Genomic DNA, 26,116 nt, shown 5'->3' on the forward strand with positions numbered 1-26,116 from the left:
GTTTTTGTGTTACACAGTCTATGGATTTGCCAACTGTGCTTAATATGACAAAATTGTTTTCCATCCTTATGTTGAAGTGCATACTGTTTTTTTTCTTAATGTTAATGTATTACATACTGCCCAATCATAAACATCCTTGAGAGGGTTCCATTTAATTTCTGTAATAGGAGTTATGATGTTTTACGAATGACTATGATGTTGCAATTCCTGACTGTTTTTCTACCCTCATCTCCATGTTATTATACTTGTGTCTGCCTTTTCCAGTTTCTTGTTTTATGACATCCCACACTACTTTGTTTTTATTTTCTGTGTTGTATCTTACCTGTCAATGAATGATTTTTTGCATCAAACAGCAATCTTCTACATATTTTATTATGCCTGTAAGTGCTTTTGTACAGAACTGAGCAATTTAAGCGTCTGGGATGATTTTCTAATACCAATCTACCCATCTTTTGCTGATGAATGCTGTGTCTGAAGCTTTACGTAAGTATCTGTTAACTGCATCTGTCTTCAACTTAATGTGCCTTCTTTATGGTAAGCAGCAGTCTGTCTTTTCCTACATTGTTGATATTCCTAACTGGAGTTTTCATTATCTGTGTTCAGATATTCTCTAGCTTTAACATGTGTGTCTCCTATGACAAATACATCTACATCTACATCTACATTTATACTCCGCAAGCCACCCAATGGTGTGTGGCGTGTGGCGGATACATGATCCTCTATCTTTTAAGATGGTTTAAAGTAGTAACTTGCACATTCATGTGATAATAGTAGTATAAGCTGTATTTCATTATCTCTATACCAGTGCTCTTTAATGTATAACCCATGCTGTTTAAAGACTTTACTTCAAGACAGTGTACTTCCCTTTTAACAAAGTGGCCATGAAGAATCGATAATTCTAAGCAAATACATATAGTATTTGTGCACTCCAGTGTCGTACATTCTATCTTTAATGTACGTGGTGAAGCAATCTCTGAAGTGGTTTTTGTCCCAAGAAAGGCCTGTTTCTCCTATCTATGACAACAGGTGTTGGACTATGTGCAGCTCCACACAAACCTGCTACATTCTCAGTAATTAATTCCACCACCGTCTTTTTCCCAGTCCTGTTGAGGCACAGACCATGCTTAGTGTAGCCCATCCCCTGACAGTCCTTGGCGGCACCAGTGCAGTGTGTGCCTGGCCACCACTCATCAGTGCCATCTTCACCTCCAAACTGACTCACCATACAGCACTGCCAATACAAGGCCGACCATGCTGCTGGAACAGCTCATGTTGGTGCTACTAGTTGCAAATCTCTCTTACACAGGTCACCACCTACATTGAACATACTGTCCATATACGAGCTGTTCCCTGCTGCAGCCACTACCTGATAATCTTTCAAGAAATTCTTACACAAAGGTCATAAACATTCAATTATTTGATTCAGTCCAGCACTTTGCTTGAAACTGATACTCCTCCTCTAACTTCTCCTGTAACTGAGGGTCTACATCTCTGCCATGATGGTTACCTATCAGCAATACTCTCTTCTTCTTAACCATCTGTGATCTTCCTGTTGTTAATACTTGTGGGCGGAATCTGTTCCACATTGACCTATTCTTATACCATATTGACTTCTCTTCTCTCAACTCCAGCTTCTGGATCCTGTTGCTGGCAGATGCAACAAAACTGCCAGACCACATCCTCCTCCTGTTAACCTTCCTACCAACTGCAGGTTTCCAACCAGCCCCCTCACCACTAATTTCCTTCGTCCTCACTATCTCTCTCTTAGCTTCAATCAAACATGTCTTTCAGGCACAGATCTTCCTTTCCTGCTCCTTTGTTAACATATTCTTGCAGAATATTTTGCCCTTCTAAGAGAAGGCTTCACTAACCTCTAAAGTGTTCTCTTTACCCCCCCCCCTCCCCCAATTTGAAATTATTTGCTATAAGTCTCACAATACATCACACTACTTACCTCCTGCAGCATATCTCACAAGTTCCGGTCATTGTCAAATAAAATATCTACAGCAAATAAAAAAAGGTTTAAATCAGTGAAAATAAAAGAATATTCTGAGATGTATTATGTTTATTTCACCACAAAAGAATGTAACCTTCAATGTAAAAGTACAAGTTCAGTAATGTCAGAGTTACGTATGTAAACAAAAGGTTAAAGTCACACCTAAGGAAACATTTAAAACACAAGATATTTTCTAAATATAATGTAGAAAAGCCAAATCTTCACTTGTGTGACAAGAAAACAATATGCTAGTGTGGTCATTCACAGTAAAAGGTATATATAAAAATAAACACAGACATGCACAGTTTGTTGCAAGTGAGCTCATTATGTAAATGAAAGTCAGACCTAGATATCAGACTATCAAAAATTCACTCTACATATACACTTTCAATACAAAAACCACTAAATATAGGTACTGCAAAAGGTATTCAATATGTGAAACAGAGAAGAAAAGAACAAACATACAATCAAAACTTCTGTTTTGAAAAGCATTAAAACACACTTGTCACTCGGGCATCATCCTGTCAAATATGACAGTTTGATGGACAACTGTTGTTTGATGTCAAGCTTTTACTGAGTCATATTTGTGTATGAAATGATTTGCTGCATAGGGGATGCTTGTGAAGGAAAGACCTCAAATTTATAATAACAGAAGCATGTATGTATACAGATTTTTATGGATCATTTTATATTATCTTGGGTGTATTGCTTTATGTACATATTTGTACATCCCATTTTCCTTGTAATTACTTCACTTAAAATTTACATGTTCATTTGGAAAATATCCATACAGTATTTATTGCTTATAGATGGATTGACAAATAATTTAAAAATATTAAAATAATGACAGCTAAAATTTGCTCAATACAGATGTAAATGTAACATTTTCATTTACAGCTTTGAATCATCTTATTCTCATATTTCTTCACATTATTATGAAATACAATGTACATAGAATTGGTTTCTACCTTATATAACAAAGTGCAGACAGCCTACAAATAATTGAATGATACAGCCATGTCATGCTACTCTTTTACAAAATGAGTCACTGCTTACTGCATGAGACCTCTGCTGTTTTGTGAATTAAGAATGTTGGGCTGTTACAGGAATAACTTCACAAACATATTATGGAATTAAACTAATAACCATACAGCCAAAATTCTGAAATTATCAATGTGGTTTGTCATTTCAATGTAATGATGAGCCACCAGGTTAACATCAGAGTCAGTTAATGGTACTGTGTAATTGAGTCCTATGTACTTAGATGACAACAAAGGAACAATGTTACATCAAACTTAGACTCTGTTGCCCTTCAGTCATATCTCCCCCTCTCCTCCCCTCCCCCCACTTTTCATAAATATCATTCTGCTATCTCATTTGCTAAATGAATAACAACTATGTGCGCTACCAGATCCAAAAATTTTCAGAGCCATTTTAACATTTGATGTGTTCATTGACTAAACACATTTGTTGCACCTTTGAAGCTAAGATAACAGTTTTGATGTCTTGAGAATGTGACAAGTATTTTACTTGATAACTGCGACCCATATCTGTTGCAATTTATTTACAATCTGTTCGGACTGAGAACAATTTTAAAGAATTTTTATTCATAAATAAAACAATATACTCCTGTGAAATTTGTCAATAAATTTCACTAATAACTACATGGTTCCATTTGACATCTGCTGATAATAGTGCAGGCGAACAATCACAACACACTGGGTGTAAACATAGTGAGCCTTGTTGATGCATGGTACTGAATGAGAAAGTCAGAAAAAATTATTTTCTTCTCCATGAGTTGTACTGCTGTCCCGGGCTCTGCTTTTGAAAACAGTAATCTGAAATTTTGAAAATTTAAAGGCTGAAACAGATTTCCTTGTGTATTAAATATGTCCATTTTCTATGGCATATTTTACGTTATCTGCTAGCCGCTTGATTGTTTGCTTATTTGTTAATGGAGGAAATTTCCAAATTTCATGCTGTGGAATAAATTCTTCTCCTTCCATTAAATTCAGTTTTGGCTTATCACGGCTATCCATTGTGCTCACTGCAACAGCATCCAGTGACATAATGAATCCAACACCAGAGAATTGTTTTACCTCAGCTTCAAATATCTTGTATGGGTAAACAACTTGTGGATCAGATCCCAAATCTTGAATCATGTCAGACAGGCTTTGGTGATAAGTTTTAAGCAGATCTGAAATATTTGACTCCCTAAATTCCTTGGATGTGCTTGAATACAGAAAGAATGAGAGATCACATACTGGATTTGCCAAGCGTGACATCTGAAAATCAATTAGACGAGTATCTTTTACGTGTTGCTCATCAGAACCATCATAAAGGAATAAAAAATTTGGACCCCATGTATCTCCATTCAGAATAACAGAGTGAGGCTTGTAAGGCTTAACAAAATCAATGGCTTTATCGTAAACTGCACTTTCACAGAATTCTCTCATCTTTTGTTCATATACACTGTCAGGATATTCTAAGGAAACTGCCTGCATAGAATAATTCAGTATATTTTTCATCATTCCTCGATACCATTCTCGCAGTGCTTCAGTGTACCATACTTCCTGTAATAAAGGATTGCTATTAGGTAGTGCTAACTTACTAATATAACATTTAAGACTAATGACAAAGATAACATGACAGATATCAAAATATAAAATTTGCCCCAAGGATGGTCCATGAGATAAAGTTTGTGTGACAAATTAAATGCAAATTGTGTTCAAATGTAGACCATACAGTGTAATGGGTATACGGATTAATATTTTAGGTTGGCTTCATAAATCAGGACCTGAGTCCCTATTCACACATCAAATAAATATACAAAAATGTTAAACAGTGCGCTGAAGATTTGTGAGCTCTTCTCAGGAGCACATACTTGAGTAAGATCGTGCACTCTCTTGGAGAAGAAGTTTGTTTGCATTTTTGTGATGTCAGAAATGTTGAATTATTTCTTCAGTTTTCTGAGGGTAGCACAATACACTTCAGAGTTGATGGTTTCACTATGAGGGAGGACATCAAACAGAATAACCCCTTCAGAGTTTAAAATCTTGAACATGGTAGCAGTAAGCAACTGTGATTGTGGAAATCAAACAGCTAACCAGCTGCATGCCAGAAGTTTATTCAAACCTTTACCAAAGTTTCGACAGATATAAACCTGTATTCCTCAAAAGAACTACAAGTAGTAACACCTAAAAATAGGATAGATTATGATCAGTACATGGAAGACATATGTGTATGAAAAAGAAACACAAAAATTACATACAGTGGAAATATAAAATTAACTTTTATGTTGTATGAGAAAGGAAACAAAGCCATAAGACTTAGTCAGCAGTAAAATGATATGTACAAATGGTGTGGCATAGCCATAAAGCTTAGTCAATGGTAAAATGATCCATGTAAAATCTAAGGCAGACACGCACCATACACACAAACAGACTACTAACACGCCAGAAGGGACAAGCCTGCAGGAAACTTACAACCAGGTGACACTCATATAAGAAGCAGTGCCAACAACAAAAGACAGCTGACATGTTAACAAAATCACATTAAAATAACATTATAGAGAGTAGTAACACAACAAAAATTATGTAACAGTATATAAATCTAAGCAAAAGATGAACAAGGCTATGATGCACATTAAAACAGGATAGTGACAGATTGCATCTTTGAGAAAAATAACACTCCGAAACAGCATGGAGAACCTGATTCAGGTGCTTTGTTTATTTAAGAACAAGCCAAAAGCCACTGAAAAAGTTTCTGTTTTTAAGCTGTAACTAATCATTACAAATAACGTCCCTATAATTGAAAGTGTCCTTAAAAATGTGAAATTACTCCAGCACATCCAATCTGAAACCCTTGTTTTCTCTATGCAAAATAACCCTCTCTCCCAGTTTAATAGGGGAGAGTAGACATTGAATGAGATGCTTGGCATAAATATAGCCATGAACTTACTGTGTCCTTTACCCAATAAATGTTATTTGAATCTAATTGTGACTGATCTTCCTGCCTGCCCTGTGTAGAAATAGGGACAATCATTAGACCTTATTTTATTGATGGCAGTATGCGGGAAGGGTTTATCATTATGCTTTAAGGAATGATTCAAATTTTTTTCCCAGACCATTATTAGTTGAAAACAAAACTTTACAGCCATATTTATTAGTAAGAAGGCAGCTTATCTTATACAAAATATTTCCTAGAAAAGGCAAGGAAAAGAAATTCACATTCTTTCCCTTCTTTTTCCAGTTTGTAATCTCCTAAAATATAACGAATTTTTGTGTTTTTGTGATCCAAAATTTGGCTACTAATGATGGTTTGTAGCCTTTATTATTGACTGTAGTTTTAATGAAATTTAACTTTTCCCAAAAATTTTCCAGGTAACATTATTCCAGTTCATTTGGCTCACCAAAAGCACACAAGTTAGCCTTTTCCATTCTAATATTCATCATGCTTTGGTTACTCAATTACCCTGAGAAAATTTTTGGGAAGAGATAAATTTGCTTAAAACTAGCCACTAATAATGGCTACGAATCATCATTAGTAGAACCAATTTTGGACAGTAAAACCACTAAAAAATGTTCCACTCTAGGAGATCAAAAACTGGAAAATGAATGTGAAGAGGAAGGGAATTTCCTTTTCATGCCATTTCTAGGAATTATTTCATATAACCTAAGCTGCCTTCTTGCTAAGAAATATGGCTGTAAAATTACCCTTTCAACTAACAGCAGTCTCGGAAAAAATTTAATTCATGCCTTAAAGTGTAATGATGAACCACTTTCTCATTTGGCCCATATAAAATAGGGCATAATGATTGTCCCTGTTTCTATATAGGGCAGACAAGAATATCAGTCAAAGTTAGACTCAAATAAAATTTATTGGATAAAGGAAGCAGTTATGTTCATGACTCCACTTATGCCAAACATATAGTTGTCAATTTGTGTGTATGATGTGTCTGCCTTTCATTTTACACAGATCATTTTACTGATGACTATGCCTTACAGCTTCATTTCTCTTTCCGCATAATGTGCAACATGTACATTTATCTTATATTTCCACTGTACATAATTTTTGATGATTCTTTTTGCTGCACATATGACTTCCATGTACTGGTTGTAATCTATTCTATTTTTAGGTGCTACTACTTGTAGTTCTTCTGAGGAAGACAGGTTTATGTCTGTAGTTAAAGGTTTGAATAAAATTTTGGCATCCAACTGATTGACTGTATGATTCCCATTGTATCCCTTCAGTGTCCCAGAAAACCATCGCCATGACTTTAACAGCTGAGAGTACTGCTTTGAACTTGTTCTTCCGATGAGAGATAGTGTGGTGCCACTTGATGGATTGGTGTTTTGCACCTCAAATTCCAACATTCCAGGAGTCACAGCTGCATGTGGCTGGCTGACGTGTGGGAGATCGGACAGGTTTGTGTGACTTCATTGCAACTATGACAGATGTCTCGTCCAACAACTCACCACGCTCTTGTTCACCACCAGGTTTTCATGGACATTCTGCAAGTGCCTATTATTATTTGCGATACTCTGGTTTTCTGCCAAAAGAAACTCAATGTCACCTCTCTGCTAAGGATGCATCTCTACTATAGATGGAAATTTTAAGGATACATACAGCAATGCCACCTATTGGAAATATGTGAAACAATAGGGAATAAAGCAGGAATATTCCACAATGTTCCATAACAGATTCCACATTTTTTCAACCAAAACTGGCCAAGAAATAAAAGAGTTCCAATACTTATTGAATGCCCCTTAACATCACCAGAATTTGGAGAGTGGCCTTCTTTAGCTACAATGTTGATTCATTTGTCTTTTTCAGCATCCATTCTCAAGAAGATGGGTGATAATAAAATTACACTGACAACAACATGCAACTGAGATGTGTTTGCTGGGCAAGCCATCAAAGGATATACCTATCTGCATTAGGAACCTGTAGACTTGAAACAAGCACATAAAAGTTATACTAAATCTTTAACTTCTGGAACAGACTCAGCTAAAAATAACTATCTGATGCGTAAGAATATGGGTTACTATGAAGACAAAAGAAAAATTGTGTGATAAATAATAATTGTACAAGCTTTCAAAGTTGTACTTGATGTATATTTATAAAATTTGCATTGTATACCGTATTTACTCGAATCTAAGCCGCACTCGAATCGAAGCCGCACCTGAAAAATGAGACACGAAATCAAGGAAAAAAAAAATTTCCCGAATCTAAGCCGCAACTGAAATTTGAGACTCGAAATTCAAGGGGAGAGAAAGTTTTAGGTCGCACCTCCAAATCGAAACAAAGTTCGTCTAATTGTAATATGAGACACAATTTAGGTCGAATGAATGACGATAACAGTTGCAGTAGTTTGGTTCGAGTCGTAAGCTTAGCAGTTACGGTTTACCGGGTAGCCATTGCTACGCGTCACGCGCTCCGTCCGTATTTATACGGATATCCTTCCTTTTTCACGTGCTTTGTCTGGTTTGAATTGATTGCTTATTTTTCTTTGATCTGATAAGCGCCGTTTTCTTTGTTATAGGTGTTTACGTCACTTTAAGCTGAAAATGCATTACTGTACTGTGTCATGCATTGGTTGTTGCATTCTGATAGTGCGTGTTTACGGCCTGTCGCCACTCGCGGCGTGGCTTGCTTTTGTGCGCGCTACCGCCGCTTACAAATAAAAAATAGAGAGCAATCGTCTCATTAGCGGAACACTTGTTGTTACTTACACTACTGCTTTCTTTAATAATGATCAACAAGAACCAAATAATAGACTGCGTATGATTGATGATGTTCTGAACGAAATTTTAGCGAAAATTTTTCTCCGTTTGAAAATCTTTGCAGGCGTCTTTAGTTCATTACATTCTGCACAGAAATTAGAGTCATCTTAGATTTAAAAATTAGTCAGTGGCCGTGCTTCATTTCTGACTGTATCACTATCAGGCATAAGAATAATACGAATATAAACATGACATGATATGTATATTCTTCCGTGTTTGCTGTTGTCTCACTCTAGTTTCGTAGTTTATTAGGCAGACAGGATTTAAATGAGATAGTAGCAAACACGAAACAATACATGGCAAAATGTTTATATTCATATTAATCTTATAGCGAAGAGAATACTGCATGTGATTCACAATTCATAAAAGTTCCTATTAGCAACCATCTCTTCTCACAGGTAGGAAAAAATTCAGAACGTAGAGTTGGCCATATTGACAAACATCCCAAACAGTCTTGCCAGTCGTATTTTCGTAGTACATTGAAATGCTGCTACATTCGAAGATCAACAATACAGAATTTGTATTTACTTCGTTGGATAATGTACCAAAATACAGTGGTCGAAACTCTGGGCGGAGGAAAAAGGCTCGTTTTCCACTTTTTTTTTTAAATTTATTTACTGACACAGAGATTTTGGTGCCAGTATTTATCTTTGTGCCTACAAAGCATGCCTGTGTAGTGCTACATATATTCGACGGCAGAAGTTAGTTGTGGCGGCACCCACCAACATTTTTCAGAACTCCCGCTTGCTTTGCACTCGATTCTAAGCCGCAGACGGTTTTTTGGATTACAAAAACCGGAAAAAAAGTGCGGCTTAGATTCGAGTAAATACGGTAATCTCTGTAGGAAGTGCAATGTGTATCTGATTTTTATAAGAAAAGAAATCTTGTAAATGTGCTGAATCTAAGCAACATAAAGAAAGAGTGAATACCCATTTCCTTTTTATCATTTGACTCAGTACTACTTTTATACAGTGCAACTTAGCTTTTTTCTCCCTTTAAGCAAAGCTTCCATCTTCCACTGGAAAATCTATAATTTGGAACTTATGTCAAAAGGAATATAACAATGCTGATGTGTAGTTGCTACTACCAGTGGTGTCTCCTGACACAGCTTCCTGACCACACCCAGTGAAGTGGTATCATTGAAAGGTGTGTGAGTGTGTGTGTGTGTGTGTGTGTGTGTGTGTGTTTAGTTCTGATGACATTCTTTGTTTATAAGCTAACGAGTTTTTCAGTCTTTTCATTTGAGAGTGTCCTCTACTCAGTGCCACCTCCATTTGATGAGTGTTGTCTGTCCTCTTTATGTATTAATTCAGATGTACGATACTAGTGTTCTAAGGTATACGTTACCTGCAAATTGCCTGCAGCAGCTCTGAATTCTTCCGGTTCCTGGTCTTTCATAGCAAATGAAAGACCGTGGAACCTAGCTATGCATTTTAGAACTTCTGCACAATGTGCAAAGTTATATGTTTGTTGTCCTTTGGCTGCCTGGAAACCAAGCACACTCAAGTCTTCCAAAATAATGAAGTCATGGTCACCATCTGTAAATGCTTTAAAGCATCTGTGAAATTGGAATATGGTATCAGAGAAGTCAGAAAGTAATTTTAAGGCATTAAACCCATGAGCAATTGAATCAGATTTAACTGATGTGTTGGAGAGCACTCTTACCACCAGACAAATAGAATAGTTCAAGGTATCATGCAACTGGAATTTTAGTGAGACAATCAAATGCAGTATGGGAAGGACCCATGATAGAAAGTGCATATGATCGTCACCACTCAATTGTAACTAAGTGACTTAGTTCACGATGATCTCTCCACGTCTACAGTAATGCAGACACTGCACTATTCATGTGAAACCTTTTCAAGAGTGTGTCGTAATTTGCAAAAAATTTCTGCTGCCTGAGTCAGCTCTCATGAGCAATAATGTGTTATTGACAGAGGATGGCCATTGACTGTCAAGCACGGTACCCATACATTGACATGCTACAGAGGAGCATATGATTTGCTGATTCACTGCTGGACAACACAAAGTGTACCTTAGTGTACAAGTGTGCACATCACAGAACTAAGTGGTTAGCATAAACCTAGGAATACAGACTCTGGATGCTTGAAGAATGGGAAAAGGGTGCTCTGACTCATGATCCATGGTACGAGCTAACAGCAGTGACACAGCAGTGACACCCATAATTACAATACTCGAGCCAAAAGCGACTATCATAGGATACGAACTAACAAGAAAGCTACAGACCACAGTCCATATGTAACTGGGAGACAATTCTATTATGAGTTACCAAAAAATATAAAGCAACTCCAAGGCAATCTTTTCAAGAGCAAGTTGAAAAATTTGTTAATAGAAAGAAGTTTATACTCATTAAAAGAATTCTGAGCTGCAGTACTGTTAGTTTATTCTTTTACATACTGCAGTATATTAGTGGTGGTATTGTTATAATTGGCTAATTGATGTATATAATCATTATATGTATGGAGTGATATATAATGTGCTAATGTGTTTATAACATTATTGCATGGAATGATATGCAATGTGCTACTTGATGTATATATCCGTTCTTGGACTGACATGATATTGATATAATTGTACAAAAAATGATGATGTCCAAGACTGTAAAGTTAACATGGACAAATAAACATTATTATTATATGAATGTTAAAAACAACGTGACAGGAAGCGTTACCTCGGCAACAGGGCACCATTCAAGCAAATGGAGGTATTCCCCTGTGAAGGTGTTCACCACAAGATGAAATGGGGCCTCTTATACAGCTGCCACCATGTCTCAGTAGCAAATAATACCGGAATGTACTGCTGTATTATGTGCATTCATTTGTTCAGCCACAGCACTTGTAACTTCATACAGACAACGCACCATCCCATTTTTCATCTTCTGTGTCAGAATGGTTAGAGGAATACTCTAAAAACATGAGGATGCTTGTGTGCTCCCTCCTCCAGGTCGCCCGCAGCTCGTGGTCGTGCGGTAGCGTTCTCGCTTCCCGTGCCCGGGTTTGATTCCCGGTGGGGTCAGGGATTTTCTCTGCCTCGTGATGACTGGGTGTTGTGTGATGTCCTTAGGTTAGTCAGGTTTAAGTAGTTCTAAGTTCTAGGGGACTGATGACCATAGCTGTTAAGTCCCATAGTGCTCAGAGCCTCCTCCAGGTCATCTGACATCACTCTTATCAAGTACATCTGTGACATGAGTGAAAGGTGTTTGTCTCGGCTCCAGCTTCATTGCACCTCAAAGCTCTTGATTTGTGGATAGCAGTTGAAGTGGGCATATATTAAGATGGCTTTCCCTCTCTTGTGGAGTTCATGCCATAGTGTCTCACCAGTGTCATCTGGATGAGAGGGTTAACAGTTAACACTAATAGGTAGGTTTGTGTACTTCAACTGCTCATGAGTGTTATTACAACAGAAAAATAAATTTTAAAATTTGTTTTCTTATAATATTTTATTAGGTTTTAAGATACTACGTGTACAACTCTGGCAGTTCTTTATATGACAAAACTTCCACTAAAGATAATGATACGTCTGTAAATTATGCTTTCAAAGTTACAGTCATACTTGCATTTGTAACATACCAGAAAGGAATAACACCATTTGATATAATTCTTTTCCTTAGATAACTTTTTTCTTTTCTGTATTATACTGGTAGTACATTTACCATATATCCGGTAAAGTATCAAAATTCATAGCTAGATGAAATTTCAGTATAATTCATTATTCATTAGTTTATTGGAGTTCTGCTAATGCCAAATGTATAATTAGTTTTTCAGCAATGTCTTTTTGTAACAGAAATCTGTAGTTTGCTATGTCACTGCCATTAATTTCAAGACTGTGCTCTTTATAAAGCAATTTGTATTTGCAGACTGCACTAAATATTCAAACACTTGTCTACAAAGTATAGCAACTAGAAAACAGGTCCAGAAATTGGAACTTACTAGCTATATGGCTAAGATCTCTATGCCAAAGTCAATGTCTAGTAATACTGTAGTTTTAGCAACATCTCCATGAGATAATCCATAATTATCTATTTTCATGTTAATATCTCAGTGTAAAAATTCATGTTTTGGATTCATATGATTTTGATGTCAGAGTTACTAATATCTGTAGATCTGAATGTTATAGTCAAACAGCGGAAAATCCAGGATGGAAAAATGACAAATCTTCATAAAAACTGATAACAATAAATAGTTCACAGTGTGAGTCACATTGACATGAAGAAGTTATGTGGATGACTACAGCTGGACTATTCAAATAAGTTCATAAAATATTTACACTGACTGACTGTTACATTCAATATTATGAGAAGGGAAGTAGCTACTCACCATATAGTGGAGATGATGAGTCGCAGATAGGCACAACAAAAAGACTCTCACAATTATATCTTTCATCCATTATGGCCTTCGTCAACAATAGACATACATATGCACATGCCTGCACACTCTTGCAAACGTGGCTCACACACACGACTGCAGTCTCAGGCAACCGAAACCACACTCAGTTTTGGTTGCCTAAGACTGCAGTCATGTATGTGAGTTGCATTTGCGTGAGTGTGTGTGCATGTGTGTATGTATGTCTACTGTTGACAAAGGCCTTAATGGCCAAAAGCCATAATTGTGAGAGTCTTTTTGTTGTGCCTATCTGCGACTCAGCATCTCCACTATATGGTGAACAGCTACTTTCCTTCTCATAATATTGAATGTTACAGTCAGTCGGTGTAAATATTTTATGAACTTATTTGAACAGTCCAGCTGTAGCCATCCACATAACTTCCTCAAATCAATGTGACTCACACTGCAAACTATTTATTTTTATCAGTTTTTATGAAGATTTGTCATTTGTATAGACACAAGTGACGACTATTCAAGGAAATGTGTACTAAAGGAATTACTGCGAAAGCAAAGAGAGCTTCAATCCAAGTTTAAACGCAGCCAAAACCTCTCAGACAAACAGAAGCTAAACGATGTCAAAGTTAGCATAAGGAGGGCTATGCGTGAAGTGTTCAGTGAATTCGAAAGTAAAATTCTATGTACCGACTTGACAGAAAATCCTAGGAAGTTCTGGTCTTACATTAAATTAGTAAGTGGCACGAAACAGCATATCCAGACACTCCAGGATGATGATGGCATTGAAACAGAGGACGACACGCATAAAGCTGAAATACTAAACACCTTTTTCCAACGCTGTTTCACAGAGGAAGACCGCACTGCAGTTCCTTCTCTAAATCCTCGCACAAACAAAAAAATGGCTGACATCGGAATAAGTGCACAAGGAATAGAAAAGCAACTGGAATCACTCAACAGAGGAAAGTCCACTGGACCTGACGGGATACCAATTTGATTCTACACAGAGTACGCGAAAGAACTTGTCCCCCTTCTAACAGCCGTGTACTGCAAGTCTCTAGAGGAATGGAAGGTTCCAAATGATTGGAAAAGAGCACAGGTAGTCCCAGTCTTCAAGAAGGGTTGTCGAGCAGATGCGCAAAACTATAGACCTATGTCTCTGACGTCGATCTGTTGTAGAATTTTAGAACATGTTTTTCGCTCGAGTATCATGTCGTTTTTGGAAACACGGAATCTACTCTGTAGGAATCAACATGGATTCCGGAAACAGCGATCGTGTGAGACCCAACTCGCTTTATTTGTTCAAGAGACCCAGAAAATATTAGATACAGGCTCCCAGGTAGATGCTATTTTTCTTGATTTCCGGAAGGCATTCGATACAGTTCCGCACTGTCACCTGATAAACAAAGTAAGAGCCTACGGAATATCAGACCAGCTGTGTGGCTGGATTGAAGAGTTTTTAGCAAACAGAACACAGCATGTTGTTCTCAATGGAGAGGCGTCTACAGACATTAAAGTAACCTCTGGCGTGCCACAGGGGAGTGTTATGGGACCATTGCTTTTCACAATATATATAAACGACCTAGTAGATAGTGTCGGAAGTTCCATGTGGCTTTTCACGGATGATGCTGTAGTATACAGAGAAGTTGCAGCATTAGAAAATTGTAGCGAAATGCAGGAAGATCTGCAGCAGATAGGCACTTGGTGCAGGGAGTGGCAACTGACCCTTAACATAGACAAATGTAATGTATTGCGAATACATAGAAAGAGGGATCCTTCATTGTATGATTACATGATAGCAGAACAAACACTGGTAGCAGTTACTTCTGTAAAATATCTGGGAGTATGCGTGCGGAACGATTTGAAGTGGAATGATCATATAAAATTAATTGTTGGTAAGGCGGATACCAGGTTGAGATTCATTGGGAGAGTCCTTAGAAAATGTAGTCCATCAACAAAGGAGGTGGCTTACAAAACACTCGTTTGACCTATACTTGAGTATTGCTCATCAGTGTGGGACCCATACCAGATCGGGTTGACGGAGGAGATAGAGAAGATCCAAAGAAGAGCGGCGTGTTTCGCCACAGGGTTATTTGGTAACCGTGATAGCGTTATGGAGATGTTTAGCAAACTCAAGTGGCAGATTCTGCAAGAGAGGCGCTCTCCATCGCGGTGTAGCTTGTTGTCCAGGTTTTGAAAGGGTGCGTATCTGGATGAGGTGTCGAATATATTGCTGCCCCCTACTTCTACCTCCCGAGGAGATCACGAATGTAAAATTAGAGATATTCGAGCGCGCACGGAGGCTTTCAGACAGTCCTTCTTCCCGCGAACCATACGCGACTGGAACAGAAAAGGGAGGTAATGACAGTGGCACATAAAGTGCCCTCCGTCACACACTGTTGGGTTGCTTGCGGAGTATAAATGTAGATGTAGATGTAGATGTACCACGATTTACAGTTCAAGTGTAGTTGATAAACTGGTTTATGTGAACTACAAAAACAGTTGATAGAATAAGCTGATCATCATCAATATGTGTTTTGACAACTAAATGTGAAGTAATCTGAAGTTTAAATCAGTTTAAACCAGTTTTAGAGAATGAGACAGTGAAATGTCAGTGTTATCAAAGAACAGCAGCAATATAAGTGAGCCAGTAACTTCACAAATTGAGAGGTGATCTGAAACGTCAGGCTTTCAGAACCAAAGGTTCTAAGGAACATTACATACAAAAAATTCAGTTTTGGTGAATATATACTGGAAAAGGTTCATTATCGAAAATCAAAGTCCAGAGATGTGTAAAGTGTGCCTAAGAAACAGATAAAGCATGAAAAGAGCTTGGTAAATGAACTTGGGTTTCCTATTTAAAGTGCAAAAATCAATTGCACACAACCATTTGGATGTTATGCTGGAGACGAGCACTCATAACTTTCTTTTGGGAAACTCCAGTCATAGAAAGCATTGTGTGGTCTACTAAGAAGGGAAATAGTGATATGTGTGCCACTTTTTCACACGATTTCTCTTCATGAACTCATCAGCCATCTTAGATAAGATGAAACATTGCACCAATATTTTCCAGAGGAATTATTTAGTGAATAATTCCATCATTTTCGAAGAAATAGATCACAATGTCCTTTATTTTTTGTATTTGCCACTTGACTTCAGGATTGTACCAATAAACACAAATTTTGTTACCACAGAGACTCTCAAAAGAGAAATGGGTCCCTGCTAATTCTGTTATATCCCTTTTTTTTACTTGCATAAGTAGAAATAGTATGTAGCAGTTTAGTCATAGTTAATTGTTAATACAGCATAGAGGAATGGTTTCTCATACCCAATTTTTTTAAAATTAATTTATACAAGAGGTATTCGGAAAGTAAGGTCTGATTGCCACAAAATGGAAACCACTGTGAAAATCAAAAGTATTCTATTTACAACAGTTAGCTACAACTTCCAGTTGCTTATCTACATAGTTGCAACTCCAACTTAGACATTTGTTACAGTGTAATACCAACTTTGCAATACACTCGTCATACATGGACCCATAAGTGCTTTCTGTCAGGTCTCTATGCTGGTCTACAGCATGTTTACTGTGCCAAGATGTTGTCTTGAACTGCTGGTTCATGTTAGCAGAGATGAAACTCAGGGGGAGCCACTTATGGGCTATATTGTGGGTGATAAAACACTTCCCTCATGGCCAACCCACATTTCCACCTACATACAGTCCCTGCCCATTTCCTCCTTGCTCACTATTCTGAGATTCCTGTAGGAGGTTGGACATACTTGCGCATCTGCTGTGAAGAAGGTGGATACAATGTCCATCTAGGTGAATCAATTATATGAATGTGCCTGAAAGAACAGACACCATGGATTCATATAGCAGATAATTGTCTTGAAGAAGGAAATGCATTACAGTTATTTTATGTGGGCTGCATAGCTTCAGGTGGAATTTCTCATCAGGCCCTTGTACTTGCCCGGAGACACTATTTTCTAATCATTTTTATGAGCTTACTGTGCACTGAGAACTGAAAAAAAAAAAAAATAAAAACAGTGTCACACGATTGATGGGCATACCAGAGACACTGCCCGACAAATCTGTGCAAAGCTTCATATGATTTTCACAGTGGTTTTCATTTTGGGACCAATTGTAACTTACTTTCTGAACAGCCTCGATATTTTGGCTCATTTCACACACCCCAACATCCTCATTCCTGATGGGACATGTGGTACACAGTCAATGAATGGTTTTCCTTGACCATGTTCACTCCTGTTCACTAAAAATCAAGTGTCTTGAAACTAACCTTGGAATTTGTGTAAAGGGATTTTTTGGCTTTTTCTTCTTCTGGAATGCCATCAACTTCTCAAGTACCTGAAAAGTAAGATGAAAGATACTGAGAGTGTTGCTGCAGATCAAGAGAAATTAAATTTGTATGGTCTTATTTTCAAAAGCTTCAACCTTATATATCTGCAAACTGTATAACATAGTTACAAGGGTGTATGATGATTCATAACTAAAACTGAACATACGAGAGTACTGAGAAGCACCAACTTTTTCTCACTTAATATTCCTCTTTCCTGATCTAGCTGGTTCAATTTCTTTCTTTGTCACCTACCCGTGGTCTAGGGGTAGCGTCTTTGATTCATAATCAGAAACGTCTTTGGTCCCGGGTTCGATCCCCGCCACTGCCTAAATTTTGATAAATAATCAGTATTGGCGGCCGAAGACTTCCGGCATAAGAAGTCAGCCTCATTCTGCCAACGGCCTTGTCAAAGAGGGTGGAGGAGCAGACAGAGGTTCAGGGCACTCTCTTGTCCTAGGGGTGGGAAATTGCCCCTAAAGGCGGAAGAATCAGCAATGATCAACGACATGAGGGTGCAGAAGGCAATGGAAACCACTGCATTAAAGACATGTAACGTGCATCCACAGGACATGTGGCCTGTAATTGAAGAAGTGTCATGATGATCTCTCCATTGGCAAAAGATTCCGGAATAGTCCCCCATTCGGATCTCCGGGAGGGGACTGCCAAGGGGGAGGTTACCATGAGAAAAAGATTGAATAATCAACGAAAGGATAACGTTCTATGAGTCGGGGCATGGAATGTCAGAAGCTTGAACGTGGTAGGGAAACTAGAAAATCCGAAAAGGGAAATGCAAAGGCTCAATCTAGATATAGTAGCGGTCAGTGAAGTGAAGTGGAAGGAAGACAAGGATTTCTGGTCAGATGAGTATCGGGTAATATCAACAGCAGCAGAAAATCGTATAACAGGTGTAGGATTCATTATGAATAGGAAGGTAGGGCAGAGGGTGTGTTACTGTGAACAGTTCAGTGACCGGGTTGTTCTAATCAGAATCGACAGCAGACCAACACCGACAACGATAGTTCAAGATGAAGATGAACAGATAGAGAAAGTATATGAGGATATTGAAAGGGTAATGCAGTATGTAAAGGGGGATGAAAATCTAATAGTCATGGGCGACTGGAATGCAGTTGTAGGGGAAGGAGTAGAAGAAAAGGTTACAGGAGAATATGGGCTTGGGACAAGGAATGAAAGAGGAGAAAGACTAATTGAGTTCTGTAACAAGTTTCAGCTAGTAATAGTGAATACCCTGTTCAAGAATCACAAGAGGAGGAGGTATACTTGGAAAAGGCCGGGAGATACGGGAAGATTTCAATTAGATTACATCATGGTCAGACAGAGATTCCGAAATCAGATATTGGACTGTAAGGCGTACCCAGGAGCAGATATAGACTCAGATCACAATATAGTAGTGATGAAGAGTAGGCTGAAGTTCAAGACATTAGTCAGGAAGAATCAATACGCAAAGAAGTGGGATACGGAAGTACTAAGGAATGACGAGATACGTTTGAAGTTCTCTAACGCTATAGATACAGCAATAAGGAGTAGCGCAGTAGGCAGTACAGTTGAAGAGGAATGGACATCTCTAAAAAGGGCCATCACAGAAGCTGGGAAGGAAAACATAGGTACAAAGAAGGTAGCTGCGAAGAAACCATGGGTAACAGAAGAAATACTTCAGTTGATTGATGAAAGGAGGAAGTACAAACATGTTCCCGGAAGATCAGGAATACAGAAATACAGGTCGCTGAGGAATGAAATAAATAGAAAGTGCAGGGAAGCTAAGACGAAATGGCTGCAGGAAAAATGTGAAGACATCGAAAAAGATATGATTCTCGGATGGAGACTCAGCATACAGGAAAGTTAAAACAACCTTTGGTGACATTAAAAGCAACGGTGGTAACATTGAGAGTGCAACGGGAATTCCACTGTTAAATGCAGAGGAGAGAGCAGATAGGTGGAAAGAATACATTGAAAGCCTCTATGAGGGTGAAGATTTGTCTGATGTGATAGAAGAAGAAACAGGAGTCGATTTAGAAGAGATAGGGCATCCAGTATTAGACTCGGAATTTAAAAGAGCTTTGGAGGACTTACGGTCAAATAAGGCAGAAGGGATAGATAACATTCAATCAGAATTTCTAAAATCATTGGGGGAAGTGGCAACAAAACGACTATTCACGTTGGTGTGTAGAATACATGAGTCTGGCGACATACCATCTGACTTTCGGAAAAGCATCATCCACACAAGTCCGAAGACGGCAAGAGCTGACAAATGCGAGAATTATCGCACAATCAGCTTAACAGCTCATGCATCGAAGCTGCTTACAAGAATAATATACAGAAGAATGGAAAAGAAGATTGAGAATGCGCTAGGGGACGATCAGTTTGGCTTTAGGAAAAGTAAAGGGACGAGAGAGGCAATTCTGTCGTTACGGCTAATAATGGAAGCAAGGCTAAAGAAAAATCAAGACACTTTCATAGGAAGGTAAGGAATGAGGAGGTTCTATGCAGAATCGGAGAGGAAAGGAATATGTGGAAAACACTGATAAGGAAAAGGGACAGGATGATAGGACATCTGCTAAGACATGAGGGAATGACTTCCATGGTACTAGAGGGAGGTGTAGAGGGCAAAAACTGTAGAGGAAGACAGAGATTGGAATACATCAAGCAAATAATTGAGGACGTAGGTTGCAGGTGCTACTCTGAGATGAAGAGGTTAGCACAGGAAAGGAATTCGTGGCAGGCCGCATCAAACCAGTCAGTAGACTGATGAAAAAAAAAAAAAAAAAAAAAAAAAAAAAAAAAAAAAAAAAAAAAAAAAAAAAAAAAAAAACCCACTTTATTCTGTCATTTTTCCCCACCTTCAGAGAAGGAATCTCTAGATGTGAAAGCCAGTAAATGTGAGGATCATGTTATATTTTCCATGCCACCTGACTGGCAGAAGTATATTACTTTACTTCTCATTACTCATAATACCTGTTAAAATATCGTTTAGTAAGAGCAAGAAATAATAGAAGTTATTCTTTTAACAATATTTTGTACAACCAAAAAGCCACAGAAAATAGTGTGTAGTATGGCTTGCATATGTGGGAGATACAACTGTTCTTCCCAAGTAACATAGTCATACATTTTTCACTTGCCTGTGAATAATCAAAAGCTCATGGGAGAGGGGGAGAAGTAGGGAAGGGGAAAGGACTATGCAGGTGCACTGGTGGGACACAATCATCATCATCATCATCATCATTTAAGACTGATTATGCCTTTCAGCATTCAGTCTGGAGCATAGTCCCCCTTATAAAATTCCTCCATGATCCACTATTCAGTGCTAACATTGGTGCCTCATCTGATGTTAAGCCTATTACTTCAAAATCATTCTTAACCAAATCCAGGTACCTTCTCCTTGGTCTGCTCCGACTCCTCCTACCCTATACTGCTGAACCCATGAGTCTCTTGGGTAACCTTGCTTCTCCCATGTATGTAACTTGACCCCACCATCTAAGGCAGTTCGTCCTGACTGCTACATTATAGAGTTCATTCCCAGTTTTTCTTTGATTTCCTCGTTGTGGACACCCTCCTGCCATTGTTCCCATCTACTAGTACCTGCAATCATCCTAGCTACTTTCATATCCGTAACCTCAACCTGTTGATAAGGTAACCTGAATCCACCCAGGGACAGAAGGCATGTTTAATACTGGAGTGGGAGTAGTGGGAGTAGAGACGGAGATAGGGAAGTGGAGGACAGGGACTAGCGAAAGTTGAGGCCAGCGGGATTATGGGGATGAAGGATATGTTGTAAGGAGAATTCCCACATGTACAATTCAGAAAAGCTGGTGTCAGCGGGAAGAATCTATGTGGCTGAGGCAGTGAAGCATTAAAGAGAAGCACATAATGCTGGGTGTCATGTTCAGCAACTAAGTGGTCCACCTGTCTGCTGGTCATTGTTTGGCAATGGCCTTTCAAGTGGACAGACAGTTTGTTAGTTGTTATGTCCATATAAACTGCAGCTTAGTGGTTGCAGTCAAGTTTGTAGATCACATGGCTGCTTCCACAAGTGAAACTGTGACAGGACTGAAGTAGATGGTAGTGGAAGGATGTATGGGGCATGTCTCGCATCAAGGTCGGTTGCAGGTATATGAGCCATGAGGCAAGGAGCTGAGGATAGGGGTGGAGTGGGGATGGACAAGAATATTGCATAGATTGTTGGAATATCAGTGTGGGAGATGTTGCGAGGACAGTGAGTAGTATATTTATCATTTCAGGACACAATGTGAGATAGTTGTAACCCTGATGAAGACTGTTCCCATTGCTTTATTTTGAATATTACAAGTTTTTGTGGTTACTCTCCTAAAATTAGTTCACAATTTGTTTTTTAGTTGGTGACTGAAATTCATAAGTTTGAATGCAGGGTTTATAGAAGACATTTTAAAAGAATTGCTTCAGTTAACTTTTTCTAGCTGGCCAAATTATTCCATTAATTATTATATCTTTCAGTAGCTTGCTTCACTTCCTGTCAAAGTTCATACATTCAAGTACTGGCTGTTTGCAGTTGATTGCCTCCAGTGCATGTGTACATGACGTCATTGGTCATTCTGAATTGATAATAATAAGCCTTCAGTTTTCCATATCCCAATGCTGTGAAGTTAGGAGAGAGGGATAATTTAATCACCAGTCATTGGTACACTGTTAGAAAATATTCTTTTGTAATGATTACTGTTGTAGTCTGCAGTCATTCTTTCTCTCTTTCTTCAGGAATTGATTTTCATAACATTTGTACTACAGACCTATAACATTGACGTCGGTTTGCAGTAGGGTTTTGGAGCATATACTGTATTCAAACATTATGAATCACCTCAAAGGGAACAATCTATTGATACGTAATCAGCATGGTTTCAGAAAACATCGTTCTTGTGCAACGCAGCTAGCTCTTTATTCGCATGAAGTAATGGCCACTATCAACACGGGATTTCAAGTTGATTCCGTATTTCTAGATTTCCGGAAAGCTTTTGACACCATTCCTCACAAGCGACTTCTAATCTAGCTGCGGGCCTATGGGGTATCGTCTCAGTTGTGCGACTGGATTCATGATTTCCTGTCAGGAAGGTCGCAGTTCGTAGTAATAGACGGCAAATCATCGAGTAAAACTGAAGTGATATCAGGTGTCCCCAGGGAAGCGTCCTGGGACCTCTGCTGTTCCTGATCTATATAAATGACCTGGGTGACAATCTGAGCAGTTCTCTTAGGTTGTTCGTAGATGATGCTGTAATTTACCATCTAGTAAGGTCATCCGAAGACCAGTATCAGTTGCAAAGCGATTTAGAAAAGATTGTTGTATGGTGTGGCAGGTGGCAGTTGACGCTAAATAACGAAAAGCATGAGGTGATCCACATGAGCTCCAAAAGAAATCCGTTGGAATTTGATTACTAGATAAATAGTACAATTCTCAAGGCTGTCAATTCAGCTAAGTACCTGAGTGTTAAAATTACGAACAACTTAAGTTGGAAAGACCACATAGATAATATTGTGGGGAGGCGAGCCAAAGGTTGTGTTTCATTCGCAGGACACTTAGAAGATGCAACAAGTCCACTAAAGAGACAGCTTACACTACACTCGTTCGTCCTCTGTTAGAATATTGCTGCGCGGTGTGGAATCCTTACCGGGTGGGATTGACGGAGGACATCAAAAGGGTGCAAAAAAGGGCAGCCCATTTTGTATTATCACGTAATAGGGGAGAGAGTGTGGCAGATATGATATGCGAATTGGGATGGAAGTCATTACAGCAAAGACGTTTTTTGTCGCGGCGAGATCTATTTACAAAATTTCAGTCACCAACTTTCTCTTCCGAATGCGAAAATATTTTGTTGAGCCCAACCTACATAGGTAGGAATGATCATCAAAATAAAATAAGAGAAATCAGAGCTCAAACAGAAAGGTTTAGGTGTTTGTTTTTCCCGCGCGCTGTTCGGGAGTGGAATGGTAGAGAGATAGTATGATTGTGGTTCGATGAACCCTCTGCCAAGCACTTAAATGTGAATTGCAGAGTAGTCATGTAGATGCAGATGTAGATTTGAAAGTTTTAGAACATAACTATAGCTAACTTCCTCTCGTCCATCTTTGTTCAGCTTGTCTGCAAACTCATTTCTACAGATATTGTTTTTTATAAAGTACGCTAGCTATTTTTATGAAAATTACTATTCCCGTGCCTGCTCATTCTATAGTTCTATACTCATCAGTGAATACTTCTATCATACATTGCCTCATTACTACTTTATTGGATAATGACAATATCAGTCAGATGAGGCCAGTTTTTATAATGAACGTCACAGTCTAAAGTTTAATTACTATTTCCAACTTGCATTGCATTGTACTGATTCAGTATTTCCTAATTTTAACATAAGCAAACAACAGTAACAGAAGAAATTGTTGCACACTACTTAAGGCAATGATATGTAATTAGTTCATCATGTGAAGTATTATAAAACCTGGCACGCCTGTAGAAGGAGCTATTAAAATATGGGCAAATTGATTAAGAATTTCTAAGTGAATGATACATCAATAATTACTGGAGGCTCAAATGACACTGATAAGCAATTGAAACAGTTTCAAAGGAACAAGACAGATTCTCTGTAATGCATACTGAAACTGGCATGAACATAATAATTCATGCTGTACCTGTTAGACATGACACCCAAGGCCAGACTAGAAAAATAAAGACTGTGTATTACTTCATGATAGAAAAAAATCAATATTACTACAAATGTGAATTTTGTTCCTCTAAACAGACAAGGAAAGATGCACAACTGAAATAGGCTTGTCTCTTTCATACTTCTGATGAAAGTAAAAATGCCAACAACAGTACCAGTAATAAAATACACAAATGGACAAATAAGTGACTATCCTGAAATGAAAGGAACAAACTGATAACAATGGACTACTATGTGAGCAGAAACATGCATAATGGAAGAAACAGCAACATGCCTGGCAAGCTGAATTTTAAACCTAAAAATACAGTAACAAGGCAGTTATTAAAAGACAGATTGGTAAAAAAGGTCACTAATAAAGTGCCACAACAAAGCAAGAGTACAGGTCTACAAATAACTATGGAAGGGTGAGGAAACAAGAACAAGAAAGAAAAAGCAAATATAAACAAACTGAATTTAAAATAATAGTATGCTATGCTGCAAATGTGACACAAAACTACTAAGATATGAATGGGCCCAATCTAAAAGTTTATCACCATAATGTACAATCCCTGCATAATAAGACCGATGAAACTAATATACTGCTAACACATGAGCTACATGATATCCCAGTAACATGCAATTCTGAGCCCTGGTGTAAACCTAAATTAATTTGACATACAAAAATAATAAGCAGGATGGTGTAGTGAATTACACAAAGGAAAATCTACATTTTACTGCCATACCCAACTGAACTTGAAAGAATGCCAAAAAGAACTATGAGACTGCAGCTATAAAAATTACTAAGTAGAACTCGGCAGTATAATTACAGTACAGAAGGTTCTGGCAAAATGTAAATACTTTAGGAGTAAAGTGCTCCCCCCTCCTGTGTACCTTCATTGTGCTGGTTCCATGGAATTGCAATTTTGCAGGTGGACTGTGGTGCAGGATTGTGTTGGATGGTGTCAGTGGAGGGAGAAAGAGATGGGAAGCAGGAGAAGGGATTGGGGACATGTAGCTAGGGGCTCAGAGAAAGGCAGAGGATGTCACCTCCTGAACGTTGACCTCCACTTCTCTGATGGCTCGATTCATAATCCTGTTCATATTAGCCCACTAACCACCAATACTACCTGGATTCTGACAGCTGTTACCCCTTGTAAACCAAGAAAAGTGCTCCCGCACAGCCCAGCCACCAGTTGACAGAATATCTGCAGTGATGAGAATTCCCTTGCTCAGTATGCTGAAGGTCTCACGAAGGCATCACAGACAGACACTATCCTGCATCACAACCTCAAATACCCCTAATCCTCCCATCTCCTCCAAGAATCATCTGCAAAGGAGCACTTCCCTCTTCAGGCAATACAATTCTGGGGTGGAGCAACAGAATCACGTACTTGTCCAGAGTTTTGATTTTCTATCATCATGTCTGGAACCGAGGAACATCCTACCCACAATTCTACCAACCCCTCCTAAAGTGGTACTTCATTGCCCTCCCAACCTGTACATCATCCTGGTCCATCCCTATGCCATTCCCACACCCACCTCCTTGCAACAGGGCCATATCCCTGTGGAAGACCTTCATGCATGTCCTGCTTAGTTCACTTATCCAGCACATCCCACTCCAGACCCATCAAAGGCTTATCCTATCCCATCAGAGGCAGGGCCAGCAGTGAAAGCAGCCACATCAGTTATCAGCTCTGCTGCAATTTCTGCACAGTACTTTATGAGAGCATGAGCACCAACCTGCTGTCCACCAGAATGAATGGCTATCCCCTGCTGTGGCCAAGAACAGAGTCAACTATGTGGCACAAACATGACAACATGCTGCTGAGCACAACATGCTTCAGTTCAATGGCTGCTTTACAACCTGTGCCATGTAGATCCTTCCCTCCAGCACCACCTCTTCTGAACTTTCCATTGTTTGATTTTGTCTACCGTTTTTCTTCAATCCCAC

The 26,116-nt window shown here is 38.6% G+C and overlaps 1 protein-coding gene across 2 annotated transcripts in view; it reads right to left on the minus strand.

The window, feature by feature from the left end:
- Nucleotides 1-2,069: 2,069 nt before the first annotated feature.
- LOC124616682 overlaps nucleotides 2,070-26,116 on the minus strand; it is a 64,921-nt gene continuing 40,874 nt past the window's right edge. For both annotated transcript variants that reach the window (XM_047145014.1, XM_047145015.1), the window contains exons 3-5: nucleotides 17,432-17,499; nucleotides 10,129-10,339; nucleotides 2,070-4,569 (exon numbers count right to left, since the gene is read on the minus strand). In XM_047145014.1, coding sequence (XP_047000970.1) covers nucleotides 3,880-4,569; nucleotides 10,129-10,339; nucleotides 17,432-17,499 — 969 coding nt within the window. In that variant the 3' untranslated portion in view covers nucleotides 2,070-3,879. The remainder of the gene's footprint in view (nucleotides 4,570-10,128; nucleotides 10,340-17,431; nucleotides 17,500-26,116) is intronic.

This window comes from Schistocerca americana, chromosome 5 (genome assembly GCF_021461395.2).
Source record: "Schistocerca americana isolate TAMUIC-IGC-003095 chromosome 5, iqSchAmer2.1, whole genome shotgun sequence".
Classification (NCBI taxonomy): Eukaryota; Metazoa; Arthropoda; class Insecta; order Orthoptera; family Acrididae; genus Schistocerca; species Schistocerca americana.